The 23,792-nt window shown below is 49.7% G+C and overlaps 1 protein-coding gene across 1 annotated transcript in view; it reads left to right on the top strand.

Annotated features, from left to right (window-relative positions):
• Nucleotides 1-23,792, top strand: part of PARM1 (prostate androgen-regulated mucin-like protein 1) — a 409,351-nt gene that overhangs the window by 212,540 nt on the left and 173,019 nt on the right. The window contains exon 2 of the mRNA XM_085636487.1: nt 1,636-2,328. Coding sequence (XP_085492613.1) covers nt 1,636-2,328 — 693 coding nt within the window. The remainder of the gene's footprint in view (nt 1-1,635; nt 2,329-23,792) is intronic.

Here is a 23,792-nt window from a genome sequence, read left to right on the forward strand (position 1 = left end):
TCACACCCACTGAATCTCACTGGCTAAGCTGCACCCTGGCAGCTCCAGTAGTGGTGTAAGACAGCAAAAGTTAAGCTTTTTTTGCCTGAATGTGTTAGAAAATCCTCACAACCTCCTGGTAAATTGGTCAGCTGCACAGAGATTATCTTTGTTCAAAGGCGTGCTGGAGAAAGGTCTGTAAAAGACAAAAACTGGATAAACATACCCTATTGTCAGTCCCTCACCTGAGATGCCTTGGCAACTGGCAATATCCCCATAATGTGCAGTAATGGGTACTTTATACCAAATATAACAGCAATCAGATTCAGAAATTTAAAGGATTCAAGCCATGTCAAAACATGTCAAACAGGGCCGGGTTGGGGAACCAAAAGCAGCCCTGGCAAAAATGCTCAAACCATCCCATCTCCCTTTGTCTCGCATGCTATCTTTCTATTTCCATTTATCAATTCTCTCTCCCCTCTTCTCTCCCTCTCTCTCTCTTTCTCTCTCTCTCTTCTCCCTCTCTGATAGCTTTATCTCTACCTTCCACACCCCTTTATTTAACTCTCTCTTGATGTCTCTTAGTGCCTCCTGCAGTTAACTTCGGGGCTGGAGAGAGTGACAGAGGCACCAGGAGTGGGTTTGGCCTTTCAAAACCGGCTTCCACGGAGAAATGCCTAGTGGAATAAAAGCCTTGTAAGCCCTTGTTTCAAAATGGCGTACAACTCTAGGATTTGTACAATGATAAAGTTAGATATCACTTAAATGGTCACCGAGCATTCCCTGCACAGAATAATAAAAAGAGAGCAGGAAATAGATACATAGGGCAGATTTACCATTTTTTCATGCAACGCAATGTAGCAAATGAACTTGCTGCACTGCTTTGCATGAAAGGGAGAGAGCAGAAGCGCTCCATATTTACAAAAATTGGAGCATTTCTGCTATGTCCTTGCACTGGCGCACTCTGTGCTACCTAATGCCAACGCAGGTACCCTAGCACCGTAGTGCGAGGATACCTGTGTTAATGGCAGGATTTTTTGTGTGCAGGAAGGGACACCTGCCTGCACAAAAGTAATCTTTAGAGGCACATTCCTCTTTCCATGTGTTCTGTAGAATGCAGCACGTGGAAAGAATAATTAACAAGCAGTATAGATTTTTCTCCTCGTTTCGTCACTGGTGTGTGGGGGCACCATTTTGTCCCAAACCCAGGTTTACGAGGTCTTTGAAAATCTGGGTTTGCAACAAAATAAATGGGTGGATGCATGGGAACACCCATGCTCTAACCATGTAATGCCTACCCGACCCAAAGCAACGCAACACAGTCCTATGCGCTTCGTAAATACCAGCTGAGAAATTGTGTTGGATTAAGACAACTTGCGTTATGCAAGGACAGCACATATCCTTAGTAAATCTTCCCCTAAGAGCCTTATCGACTCCTGCGGGCTCTTCAGGGAACCTGTTAAAAATCCCTATTTATTTGGGAGTCTGTCCTTTTGCATACGCACTGTGGACCTCCAGGTGTACAATGCTGCTACCACATACTTGACCACACATTACCATTGAATTAATCATGCACTCTGCGTACACCAAGAATTCCGATGATGTGACTTGTTTTTGAGATATGTCTTTTAACTGTTGCTATCTTTTGATCCTCAGGATTGGGTGGATGGAATACTCTCTCGAAAGCTCAAGAAACCAATGTTGCAGCGCGTGCCTCACCTAATACGACAGCACCCATTGCAAACACTCTCACTTCAACAAATGACTCTCAATCAGCAGCAACTGAAGCTGTTCCAATAAAGGAAACAACTGTACATTCCACACAGCCAAGTACTGCTAGTAGTCCTTTACAAAGCACTGACCATGAGCCAACATCAACAGCTACAGTTCTAGAATCCACGAAAGAAGCAGCCTCCACAGCCGGTGCTTCAACTACTGCTACGACGACCAACAACAGCACTCTGTTCACATCAGATGGATCTACAGCGCCCACAGTTAACGCTTCAACAGTAATGTCCTCATCCTTAAGTTCACCAGGTCCAAACTCTACAGAACCACATAGTCATAATACAACCATCTCAGCAAGTCCAGGAACAGCCTCTGCATCACCATCACCACCAGCAACAATGGGAACTTCACCAAATGGTGCATTAAATACAAGTACACATGGGTCCACTCAGACGCCAACGGCAGCGCATAAAACCTCTGAGATGCCTACAGCACCACAGGGCACACCAGAACGTCTGAGTGACTTACCTGCTGCTACCTCCGCCAAAGAGCCGTCACAAACTGACAGGTTTAGTACGCAAACGATAGTCATGAAAGAGGCACCGACTGCACTGAGCTCAGGTAAGCTGAGTTTCTCGAATCTTCTTTGTAAATGTAATTTTAATACCTAATCCACTCCCTACTGTGCAATAAATAATAGAAATCCTTTAGATAATGTAAACAACATAAACATGCTTTCAACATTATAAATATTAAAACAGGACATAATTCTGCGAAAGACATAAACAAATTCCTACAATGACAGTGCATATAGTGCAAACAAAAGTGTAAATATAAAGTAAACAACAATTATTCATTTGAAAATTACCTATTCAATTCTTAAAGTGGTCTTGACCTGCTACGAAGGATATTAAAAATCTTGAAAACTGTGGTGATAATTATCCATACCTTATACGAACTTGTTATTTATATGGAATAAATCCATTTGGGGGGAATATGTTTACCGTATAATCCTCAGTGTTTTAGAAATTCTGTGATAATAAAAATGAGTAAAAAAACAGAATAAGAAACAGTAACTTTTGTTCAAATCAAAACTTGAATTACCACATACCCAATTTCATACCATCTGCCAATGGTTTTGGTCTACAGAATCGTGCATTATCCTGGCTCCTAAAACCAATACCATCAATCTGAATTTAGCATTTATCTCCAAAGTACAAAAGGCCATTTTTGAATTTACTCTAGTTTATCACAAATAGTGACCGGTCCAGTCGGTTCTCAGACAGGGCTTAAGTTTGCCAGTCTTACCACAGTCTGTACGTTTTTCTTACTTGTGAACTGGATATTAGAAGTATAGACAAATTGCCGTAACATCAAATGCCTGACAGGTGTGTGGTGCCAGTATCTGTAGTTTGTTTGGACCTTAGTAGCAGGAGCTTCTTGAATTGTAGACTTTTCAGAGTGATGTGTTACGTGTTGTTTCTTTTGGTCGAAGCTGCTTGTATTTTCTTAGCTTGTAATTAACACATGCTTTTTGGGTACTCCTGTGTAGAAACATTATTGCCGCTTTAGCGGCAGGAAACTGCCGCTAAAGCGGCGATAATGGGCTTGATAATATGCCCTTGTGAATTCCAATAGAAGCTCATGTTCTGGTGTGAACCTGGGCTTCTATGGGAATTCACAAAGGCATATTATGAAGCCCATTATCGCCGCTTTAGCGGCAGTTTCCTGCCGCTAAAGCGGCGATAATGATATCACCGTTCCTTGATAATATGGTCCTAAGAACGCAGTCTAAAGATGATAGTGGTAGTGATCAAAAGAAGTCCTCTCCTGGTTGGTTTAGACCTTCCTCAGCATGTGAAGTTTTCCAAGAAACCGGGATGTCTCCTGGCTGAGACCTTTGCTGAGAGGATCACAAATAACAATATCCCTTTCGTCACATTAATTTGTTTAGAGGAAGCCTTCCCTGATTCAGAATTCAAGATTCAGGTGTTCTGTGATTCTGACATGGTTAGCCAGACTGTACTCCAAGCGGAGGGGGGCCTCTGCGTCCTGCGTGTACATCTGGAGCAGGAAGTAACAATACTGAATGCCATGGGCTAGATATGCATTTGCAAGTTGGAAGAAGGACCCTGTGGCTTCCTGCATTTTACTCTTTTCATACCGAACTGGAGCTTGACTGCCCTGATGAGATAGCTATGGGCTGTGAGAAACAGTAAAAGACACACAGTTGATGGACGGAATGCAGAACAAATCAAAACATTCACCCCCAGTCAAGACATCTGGGTTAAATCCACCATTCTTTTGCTCACCATGCCAACCCAGTTTAGACCTGGCCATATGCAAATCAGTCTTGAACCTGTGCCTCATGGGAACAGTCCGAACTGCCAAGCCCGGTCCTCCCTGGAACGGAAAAAAGCATCCTAGGACCGGTTTCGGGGTTTCACCCCTCTTCAGCCAGGATAGCTTGAATTCAGTGGCACAGTGAGCCCAGGACCCACATCTGGGCATACCTGGCGCACTTAGGGCGAGCAGCAAAAGGCACACAATTGATGGACGGAATGCAGAACAAATCAAAACATTCACCCCCAGTCAAGAGATCTGGGTTAAATCCATCATTCTTTTTCTCACCATGCCTCTCCAGTTTAGACCTGGCCATATGCAAATCAGTCTCGACACTTTGCCTCATGGGAACAGTCCAGCCCGAACTGTCAAGCCAGGTCCTCCCTGGACCAGAAACAAGTATCCTAGGACAGGTTTCGGGGGTTCACACCTCTTCAGCCAGGATAGCTTGATTCCAGTGGCACAGTGAGCCCAGGACCCACATCTGGGCACAACTAGAGCACTTAGGGCAAGAAAGCAAAAGACACACAATTGATGGACTAAATGCATAACAAATCAAAACATTCACCCCCAGTCCAGAGATCTGGGTTAAATCCATGATTCTTTTTCTCACCATTCCACCCCAGTTTAGACCTGGCCATTTGCAAATCAGTCTTGACCCTGTGCCTCATGGGAACAGTCCAGCACGAAATGCCAAGCCAGGTCCTCTCTGGTCCGGAAACAAGCATCCTAGGACCGGTTTCGGGGTTTCACCCTTCAGCCAGGATAGCTTGATTCCAGTGGCACAGTGAGCCTAGGACCCATGTCTGGTCATAACTGGCACAGTCAGGGCGAGAAAGCAAAAGACACACAATTGATGGACGGAATGCAGAACAAATCAAAATATTCACCCCCAGTGAAGAGATCTGGGTTAAATCCATCATTCTTTTGCTCACCATGCCACCCCAGTTTAGACCTGGCCATATGCAAATGAGTCTTGACCCGGTGCCTCAGGGGAACAGTCCAGACCGAAATGCCAAGCCAGGTCCTCCCTGGACTGGAAACAAGCATCCTAGGACCGGTTTCGGGGTTTCACCCCTCGTCAGCCAGGATAGCTTGATTCCAGTGGCACAGCGAGCCCAGGACCCACGTCTGGGCATACCTGGCGAACTTAGAGTGAGAAAGCAAAAGACACACAATTGATGGGCGAAATGCAGAACAAATCAAAAAATTCACCGCCAGTCAAGAGATCTGGGTTAAATCCCTCATTCTTTTGCTCACCATGCCACCCCAGTTTAGACCTGGCCATATGCAAATGAGTCTTGACCCGGTGCCTCATGAGAATCAGTCCAGACCGAAATGCCAAGCAAGGTCCTCCCTAGACCGGAAATAAGCATCCTAGGACCGGTTTCGGGGTTTCACCCCTCTTCAGCCAGGATAGCTTGATTCCAGTTGCACAGTGAGCCCAGGACCCACGTCTGGACATGCCTGGCTCACTTAGGGCGAGAAAACAAAAGACACACAATTGATGGACGGAATGCAGAACAAATCGAAACATTCACCCCAGTCAAGAGATCTCGTTTAAATCCATCATTTTTTTGCTCACCATGCCACCCCAGTTTAGACCTGGCCATATGCAAATCAGTCTTGACCCTGTGCCTCATGGGAACAGTCCAGACCGAAATGCCAAGCCAGGTCCTCCCTGGACCGGAAACAAGCATCCTAGGACCGGTTTTGGGGTTTCACCCCTCTTCAGCCAGGATAGCTTGATTCCAGTGGCACAGTGAGCCCAGGACCGACGTCTGAGCATACCTGGCGCACTTAGGACGAGAAAGCAAAAGACACACAATTGATGGACGGAATGCAGAACAAATCAAAACATTCACCCCCAGTCAAGAGATCTGGGTTAAATCCATCATACTTTTGCTGACCATGCCAACCCAGTTTAGACCTGGCCATATGCAAATCAGTCTTGACCCTGTGCCTCATGGGAATAGTCCAGCCCAAACTGCCAAGCCAGGTCCTCCCTGGAACGGAAACAAGCATCCTAGGACCGGTTTCGGGGTTTCACCCCTCTTCAGCCAGGATCGCTTGATTTCGGTGGCACAGTGAGCCAGGACCCACATCTGGGCATACCTGGTGCACTTAGGGCGAGAAAGCAAAAGACACACAATTGATGGACGGAATGCAGACCAAATCAAAACATTCACCCCCATTCAAGAGATCTGGGTTAAATCCATCATTCTTTTTCTCACCATGCCACCCCAGTTTAGACCTGCCCATGTGCAAATAAGTCTTGACACTGCCTCATGGGAACAGTCCAGCCTGAACTGCCAAGCCAGGTCATCCCTGGACTGGACACAAGTATCCTAGGACCGGTTTCGGGGTTTCACCCCTCTTCAGCCAGGATAGCTTGATTCCAGTGGCACAGTGAGCCCAGGACCCACGTCTGGGCATACCTGGCGCACTTAGGGCGAAAAAGCAAAAGACACACAATTGAGGGAGGTAATGCAGAACAAATCAAAACATTCACCCCCCCAGTCAAGAGATCTGGGTTAAATCCATCATTATTTTGCTCACCATGCCACCCCAGTTTAGACCTGGCCATATGCAAATCAGTCTTGACCCTGTGCCTCATGGGAACAGTCCAGCCCGAACTGCCAAGCCAGGTCCTCCCTGGACCGGAAACAAGCATCCTAGGACCAATTTCGGGATGTCACCCCTCTTCAGCCAGGATAGCTTGATTCCAGTGGCACAGTGAGCCCAGGACCAACATCTGGGCATACCTAGCGCGAGAAAACAAAACACACAATTGATGGACGGAATGCAGAAGAAATCGAAACATTCACCCCAGTCAAGAGATCTGGGTTAAATCCATCATTCTTTTGCTCACCATGCCACCCCAGTTTAGACCTGGCCATATGCAAATCAGTCTTGACCCTGTGCCTCATGGGAACAGTCCAGCCCGAACTGCCAAGCCAGGTCCTCCCTGGACCAGAAACAAGCATCCTAGGACCAATTTCGGGATTTCACCCCTCTTCAGCCAGGATAGCTTGATTCCAGAGGCACAGTGAGCCCAGGACCCACGTCTGGGCATACGGGGCGCACTTAGGTTGAGAAAGCAAAAGACACACAATTGATGGGCGGAATGCATAACAAATCAAAACATTCACCCCAGGTAAGAGATCCGGGTTAAATTCATCATTCTGTTGCTCACCATGACACCCCAGCTTAGACCTGTCCATATGCAAATCAGTCTTGACCCTGTGCCTCATGGTAAAAGTCCTGCCCGAACTGCCAAGCCAGGTCCTCCCTGGACCAGAAATAAGCATCCTAGGAGCGGTTTCGGGGTTTCACCTCTCTTCAGCCAGGATAGATTGATTCCAGTGGCACAGTGAGCCCAGGACCCACGTCTGGGCATACCTGGTGAACTTAGGGCGAGAAAGCAAAAGACACACAGTTGATGGACGGAATGCAGAACAAATCAAAACATTCACCCCCAGTCAAGACATCTGGGTTAAATCCACCATTCTTTTGCTCACCATGCCAACCCAGTTTAGACCTGGCCATATGCAAATCAGTCTTGAACCTGTGCCTCATGGGAACAGTCCGAACTGCCAAGCCCTGCCAAGTGGAGAGGTGTGGCTCACTGGTTAGAGGCGGCAGATCCGCAAGCAGAGAATCGGCCAGGGACCAGGGTTCAATTCCCGACGCGGCAGGGTTGTGGACCAGGGTCAAAACGGACTCGATAATTCTCGCCTCGGTACCTACTCTAACCAGGAACACACTCGGCAACTCTGGGCATTAGCTTGCCTCATCTCCACAACGGCCCCCCACATTCGCCGGGGATGCCTGGTTTCACCTTGGAGATACCCAGGAGGGACCATCTCACAGGGATAGCCAGGACGGGTTCCCCAGCGGTCTACAGCGCCACGACGCCTCAGGGCAGCAGTGCGCTTTACAAGACACATACATTTACATTTACATTTACAGTGAGCCCAGGACCCACGTCTGGGCATACCTGGCGCACTTAGGGCGAGAAAGCAAAAGACACACAATTGATGGACGGAATGCAGAACAAATCAAAACATTCACCCCCAGTCAAGAGTTCTGGGTTAAATCCATCATTCTTTTGCTCACCATGCCAACCCAGTTTAGACCTGGCCATATGCAAATCAGTCTTGACCCTGTGCCTCATGGGAACAGTCCAGCCCGAACTGCCAAGCCAGGTCCTTCCTGGACCGGAAACAAGCATCCTAGGACCGGTTTCGGGGTTTCACCCCTCTTCAGCCAGGATAGCTTGATTCCAGTGGCACAGTGAGCCCAGGACCCACGTCTGGGCATACCTGGCGCACTTAGGGCGAAAAAGCAAAAGACACACAATTGAGGGAGGTAATGCAGAACAAATCAAAACATTCACCCCCCCAGTCAAGAGATCTGGGTTAAATCCATCATTATTTTGCTCACCATGCCACCCTAGTTTAGACCTGGTCATATGCAAATCAGCCTTGACCCTGTGCCTCATGGGAACAGTCCAGCCCGAACTGCCAAGCCAGGTCCTCCCTGGACCGGAAACAAGCATCCTAGGACCGGTTTCAGGGTTTCACCCCTCTTCAGCCAGGATAGCTTGATTCCAGTGGCACAGTGAGCCCAGGACCCATGTCTGGGCATACCTGCCGCACTTAGGGCGAGAAAGCAAAAGACGCACAAGTTATTGACGGAATGCAGAACAAATCAAAGCATTCACCCCCAGTCAAAAGATCTGGGTTAAATCCATCATTCTTTTGCTCACCATTCCACCCCAGTTTAGATCTTGCCATATTCAAATCAGTCTTGACCCTGTGCCTCATAGGAACAGTCCAGCCCGAACTGCCAAGCCAGGTCCTCCCTGGACCAGAAACAAGCATCCTAGGACCGATTTAGGGGTTACACCTCTCTTCATCCAGGATAGTTTGATTCCAGTGGCACAGTGAGCCCAGGACCCACGTCTGTGCATACCTGGCGCACTTAGGGCGAGAAAGCAAAAGACACACAATTGATGGATGGAATGCAGAACGAATCAAAAAATTCACCCCCAGTCAAGAGGTCTGGGTTAAATCCATCATTCTTTTGCTCACCATGCCACCCCAGTTTAGACCTGGTCATAAGCAAATCAGTCTTGACCCTGTGCCTCATGGGAACAGTCCAGCCCCAACTGCCAAGCCAGGTCCTCCCTGGAACGGAAACAAGCATCCTAGTACCAGTGTCGGGGTTTCACCCCTCTTCAGCCAGGATAGCTTGATTTCAGTGGCACAGTGAGCCCAGGATCCACGTCTGGGCATACCTGGTGCACTTAGGGCGAGAAAGCGAAAGACACACAATTGATGGACGGAATGCAGAACAAATCAAAACATACACCCCCAGTCAAGAGATCTGGGTTAAATCCATCATTCTTTTTCTCACCATGCCACCCCAGTTTAGACCTGGCCATATGCAAATCAGTCTTGACCCTGTGCCTCATGGGAACAGTCCAGCCCGAACTGCCAAGCCAGGTCCTTCCTAAACCGGAAACAAGCATCCTAGGACCGGTTTCGGGGTTTCACCCCTCTTCAGCCAGGATAGCTTGATTCCAGTGGCACAGTGAGCCCAGGACCCACGTCTGGGCATACCTGGTGAACTTAGGGCGAGAAAGCAAAAGACACATAATTGATGGACGGAATGTAGAACAAATCAAAACATTCACCCCCCAGTGAAGAGATCTGGGTTAAATCCAGCATTCTTTTGCTCACCTTGCCACCCCAATTTAGATCTGGCCATATGCAAATCAGTCTTGACCCTGTGCCTCATGGGAACCGTCCAGCCCAAACTGCCAAGCTAGGTCCTCTCTGGACCGGAAACAAGCATCCTAGGACCGGTTTTGGGGTTTCACCCCTCTTCAGCCAGGATAGCTTGAATACAGTTGCACAGTGAGACCAGGACCCACGTCTGGGCACAACTGGAGCACTTAGGGCAAGAAAGCAAAAGACACACAATTGATGGACTAAATGCAGAACAAATCAAAACCTTCACCCCCAGTCCAGAGATCTGGGTTAAATCCATGATTCTTTTTCTCACCATTCCACCCCAGTTTAGACCTGGCCATTTGCAAATCAGTCTTGACCCTGTGCCTCATGGGAACAGTCCAGCACGAAATGCCAAGCCAGGTCCTCCCTGGTACGGAAACAAGCATCCTAGGACCGGTTTCGGGGTTTCACCCTTCTTCAGCCAGGATAGCTTGATTCCAGTGGCACAGTGAGCCTAGGACCCATGTCTGGTCATAACTGGCACAGTTAGGGTGAGAAAGCAAAAGACACACAATTGATGGACGGAATGCAGAACAAATCAAAACATTCACCCCCAGTGAAGAGATCTGGGTTAAATCCATCATTCTTTTGCTCACCATGCCACCCCAGTTTAGACCTGGCCATATGCAAATGAGTCTTGACCCGGTGCCTCAGGGGAACAGTCCAGACCGAAATGCCAAGCCAGGTCCTCCCTGGACCGGAAACAAGCATCCTAGGACCGGTTTCGGGGTTTCACCCCTCGTCAGCCAGGATAGCTTGATTCCAGTGGCACAGCGAGCCCAGGACCCACGTCTGGGCATACCTGGCGAACTTAGAGTGAGAAAGCAAAAGACACACAATTGATGGGCGAAATGCAGAACAAATCAAAACATTCACCGCCAGTCAAGAGATCTGGGTTAAATCCATCATACTTTTGCTGACCAAGCCAACCCAGTTTAGACCTGGCCATATGCAAATCAGTCTTGACCCTGTGCCTCATGGGAATAGTCCAGCCCAAACTGCCAAGCCAGGTCCTCCCTGGAACGGAAACAAGCATCCTAGGACCGGTTTCGGGGTTTCACCCCTTTTCAGCCAGGCTCGCTTGATTTCAGTGGCACAGTGAGCCAGGACCCACATCTGGCCATACCTGGTGCACTTAGGGCGAGAAAGCAAAAGACGCACAATTTATTGACGGAATGCAGAACAAATCAAAGCATTCACCCCCAGTCAAGAGATCTGGGTTGAATCCATCATTCTTTTGCTCACCATGCCACCCTAGTTTAGACCTGGTCATATGCAAATCAGCCTTGACCCTGTGCCTCATGGGAACAGTCCAGCCCGAACTGCCAAGCCAGGTCCTCCCTGGACCGGAAACAAGCATCCTAGGACCGGTTTCGGGGTTTCACCCCTCTTCAGCCAGGATAGCTTGATTCCAGTAGCACAGTGAGCCCAGGACCCATGTCTGGGCATACCTGGCGCACTTAGGGCGAGAAAGCAAAAGACGCACAATTTATTGACGGAATGCAGAACAAATCAAAGCATTCACCCCCAGTCAAAAGATCTGGGTTAAACCCATCATTCTTTTGCTCACCATTCCACCCCAGTTTAGATCTGGCCATATTCAAATCAGTCTTGACCCTGTGCCTCATGGGAACAGTCCAGCCCGAACTGCCAAGCCAGTTCCTCCCTGGACCGGAAACAAGCATCCTAGGACCGGTTTAGGGGTTACACCTCTCTTCATCCAGGATAGTTTGATTCCAGTGGCACAGTGAGCCCAGGACCCACGTCTGTGCATACCTGGCGCACTTAGGGCGAGAAAGCGAAAGACACACAATTGATGGACGGAATGCAGATCAAATCAAAACATACACCCCCAGTCAAGAGATCTGGGTTAAATCCATCATTCTTTTTCTCACCATGCCACCCCAGTTTGGACCTGGCCATATGCAAATCAGTCTTGACCCTGTGCCTCATGGGAACAGTCCAGCCCGAACTGCCAAGCCAGGTCCTTCCTGGACCGGAAACAAGCATCCTAGGACCGGTTTCGGGGTTTCACCCCTCTTCAGCCAGGATAGCTTGATTCAAGTGGCACAGTGAGCCCAGGACCCACGTCTGGGCATTCCTGGTGCACTTAGGGCGAGAAAGCAAAAGACACACAATTGATGGACGGAATGTAGAACAAATCAAAACATTCACCCCCCAGTCAAGAGATCTGGGTTAAATCCAGCATTCTTTTGCTCACCTTGCCACCCCAATTTAGATCTGGCCATATGCAAATCAGTCTTGACCCTGTGCCTCATGGGAACCGTCCAGCCCAAACTGCCAAGCTAGGTTCTCTCTGGACCGGAAACAAGCATCCTAGGACCGGTTTTGGGGTTTCACCCCTCTTCAGCCAAGATAGCTTGAATACAGTTGCACAGTGAGCCCAGGACCCACGTCTCGGCATACCTGGCGCACTTAGGACGAGAAAACAAAACACACAATTGATGGACGGAATGCAAAACAAATGGAAACATTCACCCCAGTCAAGAGATCTGGGTTAAATCCATCATTCTTTTGCTCACCATGCCACCCCAGTTTAGACCTGGCCATATGCAAATCAGTCTTGACCCTGTGCCTCATGGAAACAGTCAAGCCTGAACTGGCAAGCCAGGTCCTCCCTGGACCGGAAACAAGCATCCTAGGACCAATTTCAGGATTTCACCCCTCTTCAGTCAGGATAGCTTGATTCCAGTGGCACAGTGAGCCCAGGGCCCACGTCTGGGCATACCTGGCGACACTTAGTTTGAGAAAGCAGAAGACACACAATTGATGGGCGGAATGCAGATCAAATCAAAACACTCACCCCCAGTCAAGACATCCGGGTTAAATCCATCATTATTTTGCTCACCATGACACCCCAGTTTAGATCTGGCCATATGCAAATCAGTCTTGACCCTGTGCCTCATGGGAACCGTCCAGCCCGAACTGCCAAGCCAGGTCCTCCCTGGACCGGAAACAAGCATCCTAGGACCGGTTTCGGGGTTTCACCCCTCTTCAGCCAGGATAGCTTGATTCCAGTTGCACAATGAGCCCAGGACCCACCTCTGGGCATACCTGGCGCACTCAGGGTGAAAAAACAAAACCTACAATTGATGGACGGAATGCAGAACAAGTCGAAACATTCACCCCAGTCAAGAGATCTGGGTTAAATCCATCATTCTTTTGCTCACCATGACACCCCAGTTTAGACCTGGCCATATGCAAATCAGTCTTGACCCTGGGCCTCATGGGAAAAGTCCCGCCCGAACTGCCAAGCCAGGTCTTCCCTGGACCAGAAACAAGCATCCTAGGAGCGGTTTCGGGGTTTCACCTCTATTCAGCCAGGATACCTCGATTCCAGTGGCCCAGTGTACCCAGGACCCACGTCTGGGCATACCTGGCGCACTTAGGTTGAGAAAGCAAAAGGCACACAATTGACGGGCGGAATGCAGAACAAATCAAAACATTCACCCCCAGTCAAGAAATCTGGGTTAAAATCATCATTCTTTTACTCACCATGCCACCCCAGTTTAGACCTGGCCATATGCAAATCAGTCTTGACCCTGTGCCTCATGGGAACAGTCGAGCCCGAACTGTTAAGCCAGGTCCTCCCTGAATTGGAAAAAAGCATCCTAGGACCAATTTCTGGATTTCACCCCTCTTCAGCCAGGATAGCTTGATTCCAGTGGCACATCGAGCCCAGGACCTACGTCTGGGCATACCTGGCGCACTTAGGTTGAGAAAGCAAAAGACACACAATTGATGAACGGAATGCAGAACAAATCAAAACACTCACCCCCAGTCCAGAGATACGGGTTAAATCCATCATTCTTTTGCTCACCATGACACCCCAGTTTAGACCTGGCCATATGCAAATCAGTCTTGACCCTGGGCCTCATGGGAAAAGTCCCGCCCGAACTGCCAAGCCAGGTCCTCCCTGGACCAGAAACAAGCATCCTAGGAGCGGTTTCGGGGTTTCATCTCTCTTCAGCCAGGATAGCTCGATTCCAATGGCACAGTGAGCCCAGGACCCACGTCTGGGCATACCTGGCACACTTAGGGCGAGAAAGCAAAAGACACAATTGATGGACGGAATGCAGAACAAATCAAAACATTCACCCCCAGTCAAGAGGTCTGGGTTAAATCCATCATTCTTTTGCTCACCATGCCGCCCCAGTTTAGACCTGGCCATATGCAAATCAGTCTTGACCCTGTGCCTCATGGGAACAGTCTAGCCCGAACTGCCAAGCCAGGTCCTCCCTGGAACGGAAACAAGCATCCTAGGACCGGTGTCGGGGTTTCACCCCTCTTCAGCCAGGATAGCTTGATTTCAGTGGCACAGTGAACCCAGGACCCACGTCTGCGCATACCTGGTGCACTTAGGGCGAGAAAGCAAAAGACAAACAACTGATGGACGGAATGCAGAACAAATCAAAACATTCACCCCCAGTCAAGAGATCTGGGTTAAATCCATCATTATTTTTCTCACCATGCCACCCCAGTTTAGACCTGGCAATATGCAAATCAGTATTGACACTGTGCCTCATGGGAACAGTCCAGCCCGAACTGCCAAGCCAGGTCCTTCCTGGACCGGAAACAAGCATCCTAGCACAGGTTTCGGGGCTTCACCCCTCTGTAGCCAGGATAGCTTGATTCCAGTGGCTCAATGAGCCCAGGACCCACGTCTGGGCATACCTGGCGCACTTAGGGCAAGAAAGCAAAAGACACACAAACGATGGACCTAATGCAGAACAAATCAAAACATTCACCCCCCAGTCAACAGATTTGGGTTAAATCCATCATTCTTTTGCTCACCATGACACCCCAGTTTAGACCTGGCCATATGCAAATCAGTCTTGACCCTGTGCCTCATTGGAACAGTCCAGCCCGAACTGCCAAGCCAGGTCCTCCCTGGACCGGAAACAAGCATCCTAGGACCGGTTTCGGGGTTTCACCCCTCCTTAGCCAGGATAGCTTGATTCTAGTAGCACAGTGAGCCCAGGACCCACGTCTGGGAATACCTGGCGTACTTAGGGCGAGAAAGCAAAAGACACACAATTGATGAACGGAATGCAGAACAAATCAAAACATTCTCCCCCAGTCAAGTGATCTGGGTTCAATCCATGCTTCTTTTGCTCAGCATGCCACCGCAGTTTAGACCTGGCCATATGTAAATCAGTCTTGACCCTGTGCCTCATGGGAACAGTCCAGCCCGAACTGCCAAGCCAGGTCCTCCCGGGACCGGAAACAAGCATCCTAGGACCAGTTTCGGGGTTTCACCCCTCTTCAACCAGGATAGCTTGATTCCAGTTGCAGAGTGAGCCCAGGACCCACATCTGGGTATACCTGGCGCACTTAGGGCGAGAAAACAAAACACACAATTAATGGACGGAATGCAGAACAAATAGAAACATTCACCCCAGTCAAGAGATCTGGGTTAAATCCAACATTCTTTTGCTCACCATGCCACCCCAGTTTATACCTGGCCATATACAAATCAGTCTTGACCCTGTGCCTCATGGGAACAGTCCAGCCCGAACTGCCAAGCCTGGTCCTCTCTGGTCTGGAAACAAGCATCCTAGGGCCAATTTCGGGATTTCACTCCTCTTCAGCCAGGATAGCTTGATTCCAGTGGCACAGTGAGCCCAGGACCAACGTCTGGGCATACCTGGCGCACTTAGGGCGAGAAAGCAAAAGACACACAATTGATGGGCGGAATGCAGAACAAATCAAAACATTCACCCCCAGTCAAGAGATCCGGGTTAAATCCATCATTCTTTTGCTCACCATGACACCCCAGTTTAGACCTGGCCATATGCAAATCAGTCTTGACCCTGTGACTCATGGGAAAAGTCCCGCCCGAACTGCCAAGCCAGGTCCTCCCTGGACCGGAAACAAGCATCCTAGGACCAATTTCGGGGTTTCACCCCTCTTCAGCCAGGATAGCTTGATTCCTGTGGCACAGTGAGCCCAGGACCCACTTCTGGGCATACCTGGCGCACTTAGGTTGAGAAAGCAAAAGACACACAATTGATGGACGGAATGCAGAACAAATCAAAACACTCACCCCCAGTCAAGACATCCGGGTTAAATCCAACATTCTTTTGCTCACCATGCCACCCCAGTTTAGAGCTGGCCATATGCAAATCAGTCTTGACCCTGAGCCTCATGGGAACAGTCCAGCCTGAATTGCCAAGCCAGGTCCTCCCTGGACCGGAAACAAGAAACCTAGGACCAATTTCGGGATTTCACCCCTCTTCAGCCAGGATAGCTTGATTCCAGTGGCACAGTGAGCCTAGGACCCACGTCTGGGCATACGGGGCGCACTTAGGTTGAGAAAGCAAAAGACACACAATTGATGGGCGGAATGCAGAACAAATCAAAACATTCAGCCCCAGGACAGAGATCCGGGTTAAATCCAATATTCTTTTGCTCACCAGGCCACCCCAGTTTAGACCTGGCCATATGCAAATCAGTCTTGACCCTGTGCCTCATGAGAACAGTCCAGCCCGAACTGCCAAGCCAGGTCCTCCCTGGACCAGAAACAAGCATCCTAGGAGCGGTTTCGGGGTTTGACCTCTCTTCAGCCAGGATAGCTTGATTCCAGTGGCACAGTGAGCACAGGACCCACGTCTGGGCATACCTGGCGCACTTATGGCGAAAAAGCAAAAGACACACAATTGGAGGACGGAATGCAGAACAAATGAAAACCTTCACCCCCAGTCAAGAGATCTGGGTTAAATCCATCATTCTTTTGCTCACCATACCTCCCCAGTTTAGACCTGGCCATATGCAAATCAGTCTTGACCCTGTGCCTCATGGGAACAGTCCAGCCCGAACTGCCAAGCCAGGTCCTTCCTGGACCGGAAACAAGCACCCTAGGACCGGTTTCGGGGTTTCACCCCTCTTCAGCCAGGATAGCTTGATTCCAGTGGCACAGTGAGCCCAGGACCCACGTGTGGGCATACCTGGCGCACTTAGGGCAAGAAAGCAAAAGACACACAATTGATGGACCTAATGCAGAACAAATCAAAACGGTAACCCCCCAGTCAAGAGATCTGGGTTAAATCCAATATTCTTTTGCTCACTATGCCACCCCAGTTTAGACCTGGCCATATGCAAATCAGTCTTGACCCTGTGCCTCATGGGAACAGTCCAGCCCGAACTGCCAAGCCAGTTCCTTCCTGGACCGGAAACAAGCATCCTAGAACCGGTGTCGGGGTTTCACCCCTCTTCAGCCAGGATAGTTTGATTTCAGTGGCACAGTGAACTCTGGACCCAGGTCTGCGCATACCTGGTGCACTTAGGGCGAGAAAGCAAAAGACACACAATTGATGGACGGAATGCAGAACAAATCAAAACATTCACCCCCAGTCAAGAGATCTGGGTTAAATCCATCATTATTTTTCTCACCATGCCACCCCAGTTTAGACCTGGCCATATGCAAATCAGTCTTGACACTGTGCCTCATGGGAACAGTCCAGCCCGAACTGCCAAGCCAGGTCCTTCCTGGACCGGAAACAAGCATCCTAGGACAAGTTTCGGGGCTTCACCACTCTTCAGCCAGGATAGCTTGATTCCAGTGGCTCAGTAAGCCCAGGACCCACGTCTGGGCATTCCTGGCGCACTTAGGGCGAGAAAGCAAAAGACACACAATTGATGGGCGGAATGCAGATCAAATCAAAACATTCACCCCCATTCAAGAGATCCGGGTTAAATCCATCATTCTTTTGCTCACCATGACACCCCAGTTTAGACCTGGCCATATGCAAATCAGTCTTGACCCTGTGACTCATGGGAAAAGTCCCACCCGAACTGCCAAGCCAGGTCCTCCCTGAAACGGAAACAAGCATCCTAGGACCAATTTCGGGGTTTCACCCCTCTTCAGCCAGGATAGCTTGATTCCTGTGGCACAGTGAGCCCAGGACCCACTTCTGGGCATACCTGGCGCACTTAGGTTGAGAAAACAAAACACACAATTGATGGACGGAATGCAGAACAAATCAAAACACTCACCCCCAGTCAAGACATCCGGGTTAAATCCATCATTCTTTTGCTCACAATGCCACCCCAGTTTAGACCTGGCCATATGCAAATCAGTCTTGACCCTGAGCCACTTGGGAACAATCCAGCCCGAACTGCCAAGCCAGGTCCTCCCTGGACCGGAAACAAGCATCCTAGGACCAATTTCGGGATTTCACCCCTCTTCAGCCAGGATAGCTTGATTCCAGTGGCACAGTGAGCCTAGGACCCACGTCTGGGCATACGGAGCGCACTTAGGTTGAGAAAGCAAAAGACACACAATTGATGGGCGGAATGCAGAACAAATCAAAACATTCACCCCCAGGACAGAGATCCGGGTTAAATCCAATATTCTTTTGCTCACCATGCCACCCCAGTTTAGACCTGGCCATATGCAAATCAGTCTTGACCCTGTGCCTCATGAGAACAGTCCAGTCCGAACTGCCAAGCCAGGTCCTCCCTGGACCAGAAACAAGCATCCTAGGAGCGGTTTCGGGGTTTGACCTCTCTTCAGCCAGGATAGCTTGATTCCAGTGGCACAGTGAGCACAGGACCCACGTCTGGGCATACCTGGCGCACTTAGGGCGAAAAAGCAAAAGACACACAATTGGAGGACGGAATGCAGAACAAATGAAAACCTTCACCCCCAGTCAAGAGATCTGGGTTAAATCCATCATTCTTTTGCTCACCATACCTCCCCAGTTTAGACCTGACTATATGCAAATCAGTCTTGACACTGTGCCTCATGGGAACAGTCCAGCACGAACTGCCAAGCCAGGTCCTTCCTGGACCGGAAACAAGCACCCTAGGACCGGTTTCGGGGTTTCACCCCTCTTCAGCCAGGATAGTTTGATTCCAGTGGCACAGTGAGCCCAGGACCCACGTGTGGGCATACCTGGCGCACTTAGGGCAAGAAAGCAAAAGACACACAATTGATGGACCTAATGCAGAACAAATCAAAACGGTAACCCCCCAGTCAAGAGATCTGGGTTAAATCCAATATTCTTTTGCTCACTATGCCACCCCAGTTTAGACTTGGCCATATGCAAATCAGTCTTGACCCTGTGCCTCATGGGAACAGTCCAGCCCGAACTGCCAAGCCAGGTCCTTCCTGGACCGGAAACAAGCATCCTAGAACCGGTGTCGGGGTTTCACCCCTTTTTCAGCCAGGATAGCTTGATTTCAGTGGCACAGTGAACTCTGGACCCACGTCTGCGCATACCTGGTGCACTTAGGGCGAGAAAGCAAAAGACACACAATTGATGAACCTAATGCAGAACAAATCAAAACATTCACCCCCCAGTCAAGAGATTTGGGTTAAATCCATCATTCTTTTTCTCACCAGGCCACCCCAGTTTAGACCTGGCCATATGCAAATCAGTCTTGACCCTGTGCCTGATGGGAAAAGTCCAGCCCGAAATGGCAAGCCAGGTCCTCCCTGGACCGGAAACAAGCATCCTAGGACCGGTTTCGGGATTTCACCCCTCTTCAGCCAGGATTGCTTGATTCCAGTGGCACAGTGAGCCCAGGACGCACGTCTGGGCATACCTGGCGCACTTAGGTCGAGAAAGCAAAAGACACACAATTGATGAACGGAATGCAGAACAAATCAAAACATTCTCCCCCAGTCAAGCGATCTGGGTTCAATCCATGCTTCTTTTGCTCACCATGCCACCCCAGTTTAGACCTGGCCATATGTAAATCAGTCTTGACCCTGTGCCTCATGGGAACAGTCCAGCCCGAACTGCCAAGCCAGGTCCTCCCGGGACCGGAAACAAGCATCCTAGGACCAGTTTCGGGGTTTCACCCCTCATCAGCCAGGATAGCTTGCTTCCAGTAGCACAGTGAGCCCAGGACCCATGTCTGGGCATACCTGGCACACTTAGGGTGAGACAACAAAACACACAATTTATGGACGGAATGCAGAACAAATCGAAACATTCACCCAGTCAAGAGATCTGGGTTAAATCCATCATTCTTTTGCTCAACATGCCACCCCAGTTTATACCTGGCCATTTGCAAATCAGTCTTGACCCTGTGCCTCATGGGAAAAGTCCCGCCCGAACTGCCATTCCAGGTCCTCCCTGTACCGGAAACAAGCATCCTAGGACCAATTTCGGGGTTTCACCCCTCTTCAGCCAGGATAGCTTGATTCCTGTGGCACAGTGAGCCCAGGACCCACTTCTGGGCATACCTGGCGCACTTAGGTTGAGAAAGCAAAAGACACACAATTGATGGACGGAATGCAGAACAAATCAAAACACTCACCCCCAGTCAAGAGATCCGGGTTAAATTCATCATTCTTTTGCTCACCATGCCACCCCAGTTTAGACCTGTCCATATGTAAATCAGTCTTGACCCTGTGCCTCATGGGAACAGTCCAGCCCGAACTGCCAAGCCAGGTCCTCCCTGGAACGGAAACAAGCATCCTAGGACCGGTGTCGGGGTTTCACCCCTCTTCAGACAGGATAGCTTGATTTCAGTGGCACAGTGAGCCCAGGACCCACGTCTGGGCATACCTGGTGCACTTAGGGCAAGAAAGCAAAAGACACACAATTGATGGACGGAATGTAGAACAAATCAAAGCATTCACCCCCAGTCAAGAGATCTGGGTTAAATCCATCATTCTTTTTCTCACCATGCCACCCCAGTTTAGACCTGGCCATATGCAAATCAGTCTTGACACTGTGCCTCATGGGAACAGTCCAGCACGAACTGCCAAGCCAGGTCCTTCCTGGACAGGAAACAAGCACCCTAGGACCGGTTTTGGGGTTTCACGCCTCTTCAGCCAGGATAGCTTGATTCCAGTGGCACAGTGAGCCCAGGACCCACGTGTGGGCATACCTGGCGCACTTAGGGCAAGAAAGCAAAAGACACACAATTGATGGACCTAATGCAGAACAAATGAAAACGGTAACCCCCCAGTCAAGAGAGCTGGGTTAAATCCAATATTCTTTTGCTCACTATGCCACCCCCGTTTAGACCTGGCCATATGCAAATCAGTCTTGACCCTGTGCCTCATGGGAACAGTCCAGCCCGAACTGCCAAGCCAGGTTCTTCCTGGACCGGAAACAAGCATCCTAGAACCGGTGTCGGGATTTCACCCCTCTTCAGCCAGGATAGCTTGATTTCAGTGGCACAGTGAACTCTGGACCCACATCTGCGCATACCTGGTGCACTTAGGGCGAGAAAGCAAAAGACACACAATTGATGGACGGAATGCAGAACAAATCAAAACATTCACCCCCAGTCAATAGATCTGGGTTAAATCCATCAATATTTTTCTCACCATGCCACCCCAGTTTAGACCTGGCCATATGCAAATCAGTCTTGACACTGTGCCTCATGGGAACAGTCCAGCCCGAACTGCCAAGCCAGGTTCTTCCTGGACCGGAAACAAGCATCCTAGGACAAGTTTCGGGGCTTCACCCCTCTTCAGCCAGGATAGCTTGATTCCAGTGGCTCAGTGAGCCCAGGACCCACGTCTGGGCAAACCTGGCGCACTTAGGGCGAGAAAGCAAAAGACACACAATTGATGGACCTAATGCAGAACAAATCAAAACATTCACCCCCAGTCAAGAGATTTGGGTTAAATCCATCATTCTTTTTCTCACCAGGCCACCCCAGTTTAGACCTGGCCATATGCAAATCAGTCTTGACCCTGTGCCTGATGGGAAAAGTCCAGCCCGAAATGGCAAGCCAGGTCCTCCCTGGACCAGAAACAAGCATCCTAGGACCGGTTTCGGGATTTCACCCCTCTTCAGCCAGGATTGCTTGATTCCAGTGGCACAGTGAGCCCAGGACCCACGTCTGGGCATACCTGGCGCACTTAGGTCGAGAAAGCAAAAGACACACAATTGATGAACGGAATGCAGAACAAATCAAAACATTCTCCCCCAGTCAAGTGATCTGGGTTCAATCCATGCTTCTTTTGCTCACCATGCCACCCCAGTTTAGACCTGGCCATATGTAAATCAGTCTTGACCCTGTGCCTAATGGGAACAGTCCAGCCCGAACTGCCAAGCCAGGTCCTCCCGGGACCGGAAACAAGCATCCTAGGACCAGTTTCGGGGTTTCACCCCTCTTCAGCCAGGATAGCTTGCTTCCAGTAGCACAGTGAGCCCAGGACCCACGTCTGGGCATACCTGGCGCACTTAGGGTGAGACAACAAAACACACAATTGATGGACGGAATGCAGAACAAATCGAAACATTCACCCAGTCAAGAGATCTGGGTTAAATCCATCATTCTTTTGGTCACCATGCCACCCCAGTTTATACCTGGCCATATGCAAATCAGTCTTGACCCTGTGCCTCATGGGAACAGTCCAGCCCGAACTGCCAAGCCAGGTCCTCCCTGGTCTGGAAACAAGCATCCTAGGACCAATTTCGGGATTTCACCGCTCTTCAGCCAGGATAGCTTGATTCCAGTGGCACAGTGAGCCCAGGACCAACGTCTGGGCATACCTGGCGCACTTAGGGCGAGAAAGCAAAAGACACACAATTGATGGGCGGAATGCAGGACAAATCAAAACATTAACCCCCAGTCAAGAGATCCGGGTTAAATCCATCATTCTTTTGTTCACCATGACACCCCAGTTTAGACCTGGCCATATGCAAATCAGTCTTGACCCTGTGCCTCATGGGAAAAGTCCCGCCCGAACTGCCAAGCCAGGTCCTCCCTGTACCGGAAACAAGCATCCTAGGACAAATTTCGGGGTTTCACCCATCTTCAGCCAGGATAGCTTGATTCCTTTGGCACAGTGAGCCCAGGACCCACTTCTGGGCATACCTGGCGCACTTAGGTTGAGAAAGCAAAAGACACACAATTGATGGACGGAATGCAGAACAAATCAAAACACTCACCCCCAGTCAAGAGATCCGGGTTAAATTCATCATTCTTTTGCTCACCATGCCACCCCAGTTTATACCTGTCCAAAAGTAAATCAGTCTTGACCCTGTGCCTCATGGGAACAGTCCCGCCCGAACTGCCAAGCCAGGTCCTCCCTGGACCAGAAATAAGCATCCTATGAGCCGTTTCGGGGTTTCACCTCTCTTCAGCCAGGATAGATTGATTCCAGTGGCACAGTGAGCCCAGGACCCACGTCTGGGCATACCTGGCGCACTTAGGGCGAGAAAGCAAAAGACACACAATTGGTGGACGGAATGCAGAACAAATGAAAACCTTCACCCCCAGTCAAGAGTTCTGGGTTAAATCCATCATTCTTTTGCTCACCATGCCAACCCTGTTTAGACCTGGCCATATGTAAATCAGTCTTGACCCTGTGCCTCATGGGAACAGTCCAGCCCAAACTGCCAAGCCAGGTCCTCCCTGGACCAGAGACAAGCATCCTAGGACTGGTTTAGGGGTTTCACCCCTCTTCAGCTAGGATAATTTGATTCTAGTGGCACAGTGAGCCCAGGACCCACGTCTGTGCATACCTGGCGCACTTAGGTTGAGAAAGCAAAAGACACTAAATTGATGGACGGAATGCAGAACAAATCAAAACACTCACCCCCAGTCAAGAGATCCGGGTTAAATTCATCATTCTTTTGCTCACCATGCCACCCCAGTTTAGACCGGTCCATATGCAAATCAGTCTTGACCCTGTGCCCCATGGGAACAGTCCAGCCCGAACTGCCAAGCCAGGTCCTCCCTGGAACGGAAACAAGCATCCTAGGACCAGTGTCGGGGATTCACCCCTCTTCAGCCAGGATAGCTTGATTCCAGTGGCACAGTGAGCCCAGGACCCACGTCTGAGCATACCTGGCGCACTTAGGGCAAGAAAGCAAAAGACACACAATTGATGGACCTAATGCAGAACAGATCAAAACATTCACCCCCCCCAGTCAAGAGATCTGGGTTAAATCCATCATTCTTTTGCTCACCATGCCACCCCAGTTTAGACCTGGCCATATG

This window comes from Triturus cristatus, chromosome 2_1 (assembly GCF_964204655.1).
Source record: "Triturus cristatus chromosome 2_1, aTriCri1.1, whole genome shotgun sequence".
Taxonomy (NCBI): domain Eukaryota; kingdom Metazoa; phylum Chordata; class Amphibia; order Caudata; family Salamandridae; genus Triturus; species Triturus cristatus.